This window comes from Belonocnema kinseyi, chromosome 9 (assembly GCF_010883055.1).
Source record: "Belonocnema kinseyi isolate 2016_QV_RU_SX_M_011 chromosome 9, B_treatae_v1, whole genome shotgun sequence".
NCBI lineage: Eukaryota > Metazoa > Arthropoda > Insecta > Hymenoptera > Cynipidae > Belonocnema > Belonocnema kinseyi.
In genome coordinates, this window is record NC_046665.1 from 39,821,956 (window position 1) to 39,834,116 (window position 12,161).

General features: G+C 37.1%; 1 protein-coding gene across 1 annotated transcript in view; it reads left to right on the plus strand.

The window, feature by feature from the left end:
• LOC117180492 (venom carboxylesterase-6-like) overlaps nt 1-12,161 on the plus strand; it is a 128,344-nt gene that overhangs the window by 83,661 nt on the left and 32,522 nt on the right. The window contains exon 3 of the mRNA XM_033372990.1: nt 399-542. Within this exon, the coding sequence (XP_033228881.1) occupies nt 399-542 (144 nt within the window). The remainder of the gene's footprint in view (nt 1-398; nt 543-12,161) is intronic.

A 12,161-nucleotide genomic window follows, 5' to 3' on the forward strand; every position in this document is an offset into this window, starting at 1 on the left:
TCCGATCGAGTACTTTTCGGACGGTATCAAAAAGTTAGAAAATCGTTGGTCTCGCTGTATCGACCTAAAAGGAGAGTATGTTGAAAAATAAAACCGACTTTGACCAGTCTAGTATTTGGGAGTTTTTGTATTGTAGAATTTACCTTTTACTGCGACAATTCACTTGGGTAAGTCGAAAAATTGCTATATTTATTTCTGTTATCCGATTATTAAAAGATATGTGGTCATAAGTCTAACATTTGGCGAATTTTATTAATACCTGTCTCTTTAATACGAATGCACGAATACAGGATATCTTTCTATGCATCCAAAAACGAAAGAAAAATACTGAATTTTTCGATGGTTCCTAATATACATATTCTTATAATTAAACATATTCTAAATAAAATTATTTTTAGATTTGCAAGTCCTGTGGCTGCAGGTAATTGGGCAGGAATCAGAGCAGCAGATTCTTTTGGAAATATATGTATTCAATTGAAGAATAATACAGTAACAGGATCTGAAGATTGTTTGTTCTTAAATGTTTACACTCCAATCCTTGAATTTAATTCATCAATGGTAAGAGATTTTACGTTCACATAGCTACTTTATTATCATATTAAACATAGTTCTCAAGGTGAAACTATTCTAGAGTAGGACACAAAAAACTAATAATTTTTTTTAATTAAATGAATTTTTATAGTCGCATCGACTACCAGGATCATTAGCGATTGTATCATAGAGTTAATTGTAAACTGAAGGGTATCTGTGGGATAGTATACCAATGGAAAGAAACGAAGCTTTCTAAAAACACATGCAGCTTCGTTTCTTGTTTCGTGAATCGAAACCGCGCCAGCGTGGCTGCCGAGGTCGTAGTGTTGGAACGTAAGACGATACCGATCGAGAGACAATTAATCCCTAACTGATAAATATTGAATATAATTTATATGGCTTAAAATTAAAAAGAAACATTCACGGTGTGTAACAACTTAACTATTCTGCCGTCCAAACTAAAAAGATACATAAGTGACATTTTTATGAAAAATGAGTTTTTGGTATCGTTGGATTCGTAAGAGAAAGCTGCATCTAACTGCGTTAATTAAATCTATTAATGATTCAAATTTATTGCAAGAAACGATTGTTTATAAATGAAAAAAGTAGGAAAAGTTGAAAAATGCAATAGAAAAAGATATACAAAGCACTTTGCGTGTCCTAAAAGTTGTACAAGGAAGCCAATACGTCATCGTCATACACATAAAAAAGAACCTAAAGAACTTTGTGTCTTTTTTGCGTTGTAAAAGTGAGAGAATGCGACACGAATCGAAAAACTCTAAACTATACCCACAATCCGACAGTAATAACACAGGCCCACAAAAAAAGTTGTCTGCACGATAAAAGTGATTAGGTTACCCTTATGGATTTTGAGCTGCTGAATCCAAATCTGGCCTCAGAATTTGTCCTCCACGTCTCAATTTGCCGTAGATTCATAAAATAGGGGAAAACTGGGGCTATGCTGGAGATTAGTTTCATAATACCAGTATACAGAAAAGTAAACGCACTGGTGTCATATTCTTCTGTGTTGTGACTCTTATAGATCAAATTCAAACACAAAAATTCCCCAGTGTGCTTACCGTTTCCCCTAGCTAGGATAAATCTACGGAAATTGAAGGTCTTGCGCATATTAAAATGACTTATAAAGCAAAAAATAAGACAAATGCTATTTCCTCTGCAGTTTTGCACTCTCAATATAAATTTGACCACTAGTTTTTCCGAGCTTCTACCATTTTCTCCCCAGATGCGAAAAGTAGGGAAAAGCTTAGGGATTTTCTGGTCACAGAGGGCATACAAAAAATTTGCCTGCACGAAACAAGTGACTAGGCTACCTTTAGGAATTTTGAGCCGCTGAACCCAAATCTGGCCTCAGAACTTCTCGTACACGTCTCAGTTTTCCTCTAGATGCAGAAAACAGAAAAAAACCTAGGGATATTCTGGACGTTTTTTTAATAATACCAGTGCGAAAATTGAAAACAGTACGGCAAAAAATAACAAATATTCCATATCCTTTGCAGTTTTGCGTGCTAAATCTAAATATGAATCCCAAATTTTGCAAGTTTCTTCCATTTTCTCTCTAGATGCAAAATGTAGGGAAAAGCCTAGGGAATTTCTGGTCACACAGGCTCACGAAAAAAAAGTTGTCTGCACGGGACAACCCAGTAGGCACAACATTTGGCGACGTCTTTACGACGTCGTCACGACATCTTTACGGCAACTTCACGGCAACCTATGTCTATATCCTTAAGGTGTCTTTACGATATCGTAAATAAGTCGTATGATCTGACGATGTCTTTACGATGTCGCCCAGACACCGAAACGACATGGAAATAGGATGTCGTAAAGTTGTCGTAAAGATGTCGTAACAATGACGTAAAGACGTCGACAAATTTTGTACCTACTGGGACGTGACTGATTTCGCACGCAAAACTGTAAAGGATATTAGGTTTTTATTACTTTTTCCGTGTAAATCTGTATAATCTGAGAAGGCCCTTTAATTTCCTTAGAATTACCCAAGCTAGGGGAAATAGAAGGCACACTAAAAAATGTCTGTGTACAAATTAAGTCTCTACAAGTCGTTGCACTTCAGAATATAATATCGATGTGCCTATTATCGCGTATACTGGCATTATAAAAATAACGTGCAAGTTATCCCTAGGATTTTCCTTACTTTCAACATCTAGGGGGAAACTGAGGCACGTAAGATAAATTCTAAGGCCATATTTGGATTCAGCAACTCAAAATACATCAGGGTAGCCTAGTAAATTGTCTCGTGCAGACAAATTTTTTGTATGGCCTATGTGACCAGAAATCTCTAAACTTTTCTCTACTTTTTACATCTAGGGGAAAATAGAGACGTATGGGAGAAATTTTGAGGCCAGATTTAGATTCAGCGGCTCAAAATACAAAAGGATAGCCTAGTCACTTGTCTCGTGCAGACAAACTTTTTGTATCGCCTGTGCGACCAAAAACCCCTAAATTTTTCCGAATTTTTTGCATCTAGGGGAAAATTGAGACGTGTAGGATAAATTCTGAGACCAGACTTGGATTAAGCGGCTCAAAATTCATGAGGGTAGCCTAGTCACTTGTCTCGTGCAGACAAATTTTTCGTATGGCCTGTGTGAGGAGACAATCCCTAGGCTTTTCCCTACTTTTTTCATCTAGGGGAAAACTGAGACGTGTAGGACAATTTCTAAGGCCATATCCTCTCGTGCAGACAACTTTTTTTTGTGGACCTGTGTAATTAAAACAAAAAACTAAATAAAAAAAGAATCTGAGACATTTAACCAAGCCCCACTCGGTTGCCTTCAACTAAAAATCCATTAACATTTCCCGTCAATGTTTTAAATATCCTCATCTCAGCAGTAACATTAAACAACTTTTGAGAACTACTTCGATCACATTTAAGGATTAAAATGTCACCCTCAACAAACCAAAGCCGCCAAAAAATCTTCAATTAAAAATAAGCACCCCAAACAACTTTTAAACACTCTAGATAATAAATCCATCTCCACACTAATGTACCACATCATCTAAGAAATACTCACAATATGAAAGTATCACCTTTCATCAATTAAAACGGTAAAAAATACTTGATATTGAAAATAATTACCACACACAGCTTCCCAAGTGTCTAGTGTATATATTCTCCCTCGCACTGATATTTAAAACCCCTAGAAACTACCCCAATCACATTTAACGAATCCAGTCTCACCTGTCTTCAACTTACACCATCCGAAATTTTAAATTAAGAACAATCACCCTAGACCACTTTCCATGACTCTAGTTAATGTATATATTTCCACATTCATATTCTGCGACACCCTAGGTACTACCCTTATCACATTTAAGGAATCAAGTCTCACTTTCCCTCAATTCAAAGGGTGAATAATATTTTTAATTAAAAATAATAATCAATACACACAGCTTTCCAAATCTCTAGTAGATATACTAATTTTCACAGTAATATTACACATCACTCAGGAACCACCCCTATCACATTTAACAAATCCAATCTCAGCTGACATCAACTAAAACCATTTAAAAACATTGTAATTAAAAAGTATCACCCCAGACAACTTCAGAAAGTCTAGTTAATATCTATCTCCACAGTAACATTCCACGACCCCTAGGAACTATCCCTGTCACATTTAACAAACCAAGCTTTACCTTCTATCAATTAAAACGGTAAAAAATATTTTAAATTGAAATACTTACCACGCACAGCTCTCCAAGTCTCTATTAGATATATTTACCTTCACAGTAATATTCCAAAGCCCCCAGAAACTAACCCTATCGCATTTAACGAATCCAGACTCAGCTGTATTGAACTAAAACCAAACAAAAAATTTTAATTAAAAACAATCACCTCAGACAACTTCCTAAAACTCCAGGTAATATATCTATCTCTATGATATCTGTAATATATCTCTTACAATATATCTGTAATAAAGTCAAACGCTTCTATAGCGCCGATTTTGGGGCTGACGCACAGTGGGGAAAAAGCACCTTTTTTGAACAAAAATCGACCGACATAGCAATTCTTAACAGATTTCGATGTTTTTTCTTAGAAATGACCATAAGGTTTCCAGTTGTAATAGGTAACTGCGGATATTTTAATTCGACTTAAAGTACATTTTTTATTTAACAACAAAGTTACAACTTTTTGTTTCTAAACTTTTTCGTGATACCATTTTTTCTAAGACTTTCAAATTAATTAAAAAAGGTCATAAATCAATTAAATAACCAACTAAAAATAATTTTTAGTGGGTTAGAAAACTACAAAAATTGTTAATAATGTTGTAAACAAATTAATTCACAAGTCATTTTTTCGTGATTCGCAATGATTATCTAATTTTAACTCACAGCTTTTGTATAAAATATCACAGATAATGATGTGCGCTTACAATAAGTTAGGAATAGATAATAATTGCCAATTATTTAAACAATTTTGTTAAACAAATGCACATTTGGACCATTTTTTCATGAATATGATGGATTTTTTTTTGCGGAATCAACTTAAAATGTCTTATCAAAGACACCTTGCTGTAATATTTTTCATAGTGATCGAAGAGTGTTGATTATTTAAACAATGTTCATAAACAAATGCACATTTTGACCATTTTTTCATGTATGGGCTTGACTTTTTTGTGGAATCAATTCGAAATGTCTTGCAAAATACTTTTTGCTATTATATTTTTAATAGTGACAAAAACTGATAATTATTTAAACAATTTTCATGATCAATTGCACATTTTGACCATTTTTTAATGTATAGGCTTGATTTTTTTTTGCGAAATCAATTTGAAATGTCTTGCAAAAGAATCCTTGCTGCCATATTGTTTATAGCCATTTGTGCTTCAGTGAGTGAAAATCGAGCTCATTTATTGGAGATTTTGATACTCTCAGCCCTTTTTGACTTATGTGGACCTGAAAAGGGCCGTTTTCAGGTAGGCATTCGTGATCCAGTAAGTAAGAATCGAGCTCACTCATTGAAGATTGTGATACTTTCAGCCATTTTTGACTGATGTGGCCCTGAAAAGGGCTGTTTTTAGGTAGGCATTTATGCTTCAGTAAGTAAGAATCGAGCTCACTCCTTGGAGACTATCATGCTTTCAGCAATTTCTGACAGGGGTTTCATCTTCCGGGATTATACTTTTCTATAACGGCTTATCAAAGGGTCTGAATGGAGCAGAAGGTGATGAAGAACATCTAGGTTCGTCATTTGTCTGTCAGACATTCTGCTGTTATTAGCTCTAACTTTTCTAAAGATCTTATTGTTTCCCTCTTGCGACTATTCTGAATACCAACCAATTGGTAGCTCAAAAGATTGAATTATATCACTTCCGTGAATAAGCAGCTTATGTACTGATGGTGGCATTTTATACCAAGGATAAAGATTTATGCAAAGATCAGCAGCTTCCAAACAGTAAGTCTTCAATTTCGCACAATTAACTATCCTTCCGCACTTTATAACGTGTAATATATCGTAGAATCTGGTGATCAGATCTTGATCCGAAACGGTTATTTTAGCAACCGATTTAGCTTTTCTCAAAAAGGAACGGGCAAAATTCCCGGTATTTGTTGTTCCATAACCCTGCTTCACCACATCAACTGTTAAACCCAGTTTGGATCTCAATTGAATCTGAATACGTTCCTTTCTTGATTTTTTCATTTCCTTTTGTTCCTTTTTTCTTGCGGAAAACTTTTTAAAATCCATATTGTAGGAAATATGTAACAAATATTCCGGAACACGAATCCAGGCATGCAACGTCGATAGACCAAATTTATAATGCGCCTCATTGCATGGAATTTAAGCTACATATGTTAAGTTGTTAACATGTTTTGACCCAACTCCACAAATATTGCAGCGAGAAGGTGCTTTCTATCCAGTTAGAATATTACATACCTTTCCATCAATCATCGTACACTTCAAGTCAAAGCTGATATCAAAACTCATTCGACTGACACCAATGGAATAGGTACGAAATTTTTCCAGCAACTTTATGTGATAGTTATACTCTTTCTTTACAAGAGAATCAGTTTCTTTAAGGAAATTAAATATAATTCTCCTACAGAAATTGACAGATGAAGGTGTTTTGTTCGTCCAAATAATATCATCATCTGCTTTCAATTGAAGAGGGACGAAGGAAGTCAAAGAGAAGGATTTATCCGTGAAAAGGCTCTTGTGATAGCTGATGTTTTCTTCACTTTTAGAATCACTGTTATAAGATTCATCGTTTGCATCCACATCATCAACTCTTCTTTGACCACTTTTGCCGTGTCATCTGATGCGCAGAAGCACCGTCTATACCCCACTTTCCAAAGAGCACTAGATTTTTACCAAAAAGATTAGCGAGATCATCTTTTTCCATTTGCAACAAGATTCGCTTAACTGTATGACCCAGTAAACTTATGAAATGGAGACTTGATCCTGAAATAGATGTCTCTATATGCTCATCGTTTCCTGGAAACAGATATGAATCATTGCCAGTTATTTCTTCATTGTACTTTGTTAGCTTTTCGTATTTCCTCTTCGACATACCTAAATCCACGTACATCGCTAAGATTCTTTGCAATTTATTGCCATCATCTTCCTTACGGAACTGAGTCCCAGATTCGCTATTGGACTCATTTTTGATCAATGAAAGTGCTTTAGATAATTCTTCCTTGCTATAATTTGAAGCAAGTTCTTCGACTAGCCTTTTCTTCGTCTTTTCGGATCCATCTTCAAATGATAATCGTGGTCTTCCTCTCTTTAGAACATTGGTTAAACCTTTTGTTTGGATAGGTGGGCAAGGAAAAGGTACCTTGAACTCTGCTTCTAAGAATGCAGCATGATTTTGAACAAACAATGCTTTTTTCCTACAGACACTTTTCCATTTTCTATTATACAAAGGCATAAAAGAGTTGACCAATTTTTTTTCTTGTAACCATTAAGTGACTTTCATCAAGAGAAGTAGTAGCATTAATATTATCCAAAATCAAATCTACTTTGTTACATTTTGATTGTGGATCGCTGTTCCAAATGATGTCACATAAGTGCTGATTTTTTATTCTGTATTCCATATTAAAAAAAACTTTGAAGGATTCCCTCAATATCTCCGTGGAAACACGCAGTCTATTTGTGAACGTCTTCCATGAAGCAAAATAAAACAAACGCAGAAAAACAAATCAACAACGACTTGAAGTTGCTCCTGCTACATTCAACTGTGTTTAGGTACACTTGATACCAAAAACAATTTATTTGTAACTGCAGCAACTTCAAGTCGTTCCTGATTTTGTTTGCTTCATTTGCTTTATTTTATTTCAAGGAAGATTTATTTGCAAGCAGTCTTTGCCAAGACATTTTCAGTTCATTCTGCAAAAAAATTTAGCCTATTAAAAAAAATGGTAAAAATGTGCATTTGTTCATAAATTTTTTAGAAATAATTACCAGTTTCAGTCACAATTAAAAATATGTCAGCAAAGAGTCTTTTGCAAGACATTTTGCATTGATTCCGCAAAAAAACATAGCTAATCATGAAAAAATGGTCAAAATGTGCATTTGTTTATAAAAATTGTTGAAATAATTGGCAATTATTATCTATTCCTAACGTATTGTAAGCGCACATCATAATCTGTGATAGATTATACAAAAGCTATGGGTTAAAATTAGTTAATCATTGCGAATCACGAAAAAATGACTTTTGTGAAATAATATGTTTATAAACTTAATTAACAATTTTTGTAGTTATTCTAACCCACTGGAAATTATTTTTAGTTACTTATTTAATTGATTTATGACCTTTTTTAATGAATTTGAAAGTCTTAGAAAAAATGGTATCACGGAAAAGTTTACCAACAAAAAGTTGTAAATTTGTTGTTCAATAAAAAATTTACGTTAAGTCTAATTAAAATATCCGTAGTTATTTGTTATAACTGGAAGCCTTACGGCTTTTTGTTCAAAAAAGGTGCATTTGTCCCCACTGTGTGACGGAGGGTGAGAACTAACTCATTATAGCTTGCTCCGCTGTTGTGTGTTCACGCTTTAGTGCTTTCCTAAATAAATACAGCAGATCCCGCGCACCCCGCGCATCTCCTGCTACACCTTCCTGCAAAGCAGCGTCAATTCTCGGAAGGGCTATAGAAGGGAGGGCTATTGAAGAGTTTTACTGTATATCTATCTCGATAAATTTGATAGGGGTTTTCCTAGGAATTGCGGAATATTACTGTGAGAGTGGATATATCTACTTGAGACAATGAAAGCTGTGTGTGGTGATTATTTTTTATTTGAAATATTTTAACATTTTAATTTATGGACGGTGAGACCTGCTTAATTGAATGTGATTGGGGGAGTTCCTGTCGGGGTAGTGGAATATTACTCCGCAGATAGATATATTCATTAGAATCTAGGAAAGTAATCTAGAGTGATTCTTTTTATTTTTATTTTTTTGCGGTATTAGTTGCAGACAGCTGCGACTGGATTCGTTAAATTTGATAGGGATCATTCGCATGGGTTATAAAATATTTTCGTGAGGGTGGATATATTTACTAGAGACTTCGCAAACTTTGTGCGGTGGTTATTTTTAATTTGAAATATTTGTTACTCCTTTAATCGGTGGAAGGTGACACTTTCATAACGTGATTATTTCATAGGTGATGTGAAGTTACTGTGGAGATCGATTTAATAACTAGAGGGTTTAAAACTAGTTTGGGGTGATGTTTTTAATTTGATTATTTTTATTTGAAATTTTTATGGATTTTTATGTTGAAGGCAGCCTAGCACGGTTTGTTTTAATTCCTCAGGGATGTTTTTTTATTTGGTTATTTTATTATTACTATGGGGCTATTTGTATAGTTTAGAGTTCTTTTGAGGGGAAGAGTAGGATTTTCTTTTCTTTTGGAAATGTTTCGAAAGCGTTGTGTGAACCTCGCAACATTCTTGATTTTTTATTTATATTTTTGTTTTGTTTGGTTTAATATGTGTGTGTGTGTGTGTGTGTGTGTGTGTGTGTGTGTGTGTGTGTGTGTGTGTGTGTGTGTGTGTGTGTGTGTGTGTGTGTGTGTGTGTGTGTGTATTAAGCCAAACAAAACAAAAACAAAAATAAATAGGCAGTCACGGACAATTGTCCAGGGGTGGTCCCGAAGGAATTAACCCCCAAGTGGAGGTGTGAAAACCGTGCCGAAAGCTGAATGGCACCTGGGTGAGGTGTATAGAACGGTGACTCTGGGATACCGCGCGACCTCTCAGAGTACGCAGCCTTATCCTTGCATGTGGGGCTCTACAAGGATGGACGAACCCCTTTCCCTAGCTTCTCGTGGGAACAAGAATGACAACACCAAACATAGTAGTAGTATGTGCGGTTTAAAACAACAGAACGCGCAGGGCTCCCGTCAATGGGTCGGCCAACAATGCCGGCCAATCTAGGGCTGGGGGAACCAATGAAAATGGATTCAATGCGATGGGTCGGCGGGATCTCGCAACCTTTGGGTGGACGGAGCGACTGAATCACGACTTGCTAGAGTGCTACGACGCGAGTATAACCCCTGAACGGGGTTACATGGCACGACTGCATGCTCTGTGGTGCGAGAAACACCCGGAGCTATCGCACTTTTCGCAGCAACGTCTGCGAAACCATGCTGAACTACTCCGTGAAAGGGGCTATGTAAGCGGAACTCCTACTCTACCACAGCTAGAACAAGCCGGCAACAGAGAAAGAGAGGCGACACTAAGACCAAACGCGGGCAGACATCCAATAGATGAACAGCGATGCTTTACGACCCAAAGAAACATCTACACTAAGGTTTCTCTCACGCCTAAATATCTGGCTGAAATGGATGACGAGCTTCGTGGACATTTTTCCGGAGAATCCGACCACTGGGCTATCAATTATTGTGTGTATAATGCAGCGAGAGCTTTGGCCGCTGCGAACCGTAAAACAAAACCAACGGCTGATCATAAGACCAAAAGACGAATGCATTAACTTGCCATAAAGATAGGCTGGGCAAGACAGTACGCGTCCCGCATTCAGTTTGTGATTGACTACATCACATCTGGCAGGAATTTTACCAACAAGGATCGAAAGTTCGCGCGCGAACTCCGGACCCGTTATCACACACTTAACAAGTCAAAGCTGCTGACCATCAGACAGCATATTGTTGACAGAATACGGATACTATCTGACGCTAAGAGAAGTCTAGAGTGAAGGGAGAGGTGGGTCAGAGAAAATCAATAGTTTCTCTCTGACCCATCTCGACGCTTCCAAGACCCTCCAGTTACAGTCGAACACCCACCCAAACCAGAGGAGGTCGAAGTATTTTGGAGAGAAGTCTACGAAGTTCAGCATAGAGTGGACGAAGACTCAGAAAATATAAAGAGCTTCAAGGAGTTATGTGTTGCCCTCATAACACTTGATAATGAATGCCCACCCATCACTAAAGAGGAGGTGAAAAAAGTATTAAGAGGGATGAAAAACTATTCCGCACCGGGGCCAGATTGTACCAAAACCTTCTGGTGGAAGAAGTTTTCTTCTTCAACCCATCAGCATTTGGCCCGTATTTTCACCTCATATTTGAAGTCGGAAGAGCCGATTCGAGAGTGGTTGGTGGAAGGGCGGACAATACTTCTGCCGAAAATAGGCAACTTAACTAACCCGAAGAATTATAGACCAATAACTTGTCTGAACACGCTTTATAAGATATTCACAGCTATCCTAAATGATAGGATTGTTCGGGCAATTGAACCTGTGTGGCAAGAAATGTATGAACAACGAGGCTCAAAGAAAGGCGTAGCCGGATGTCGGGAGAACCTGCTCATTGATAGATGTGTCTACAAAGATGCAGCATTTTACCAACGTGACCTATCGATGGCCTGGATTGATTATCGGAAAGCTTTCGATTCGACCTCTCATAGACTTATCATCTATCTTTCGGAAATCTTAAAGGTTCATCCGCAAATAGTTGGGTGCATAGAGAGATTGATGCCGCTTTGGAAAACCAGATTTACTATCTCATCTGGAAAAAATCGTGTGACAACTAACAAAGTCACCTTTCAGAGAGGTGTCTTTCATCGCGACACCATGAGCCCACTCCTCTTTTGCCTTACATTATTGCCACTATCTCTAGCACTTCGCCATTTCGTAGGGTACTTGTACGGCAAACCTACAGATCGAAAGAACAAGATCACTCATGTATATTACATGGACGATCTTAAGATCTATGCTAAAAACAGAGAGCAACTGCATCTAGCTCTGGGGATTGTCGAACGATATACTAAGGAAATTGAAATAGAATTTGGGTTAGCCAGATGCGCCAAGGTTTATTTGAAGCGAGGAAAACTTAATGGAATCCCTGAAGATCCTGAGCTCTTTGATAGAAGCGCCATACGACACCTTTGCGCTGGAGAAACTTATGCATACCTGGGCGTGCCACAGAGCCGCATTCAGGATGTGACATCTATAAAAGATACTCTCCGAAGCAGATACAAACGTATCATCCGACAGATTTGGTCTCGTTCCGCGACTGTACATCTCACGCCGTCCAGGGGATCGCGGAATATTGAGTCTTGAATGTCTTCACAACAGGATTATTCTGGGTACAGCACATAGAGTTGCAAATAGAAGAGACCCTCTTCTTAAAATGGTCAGGAA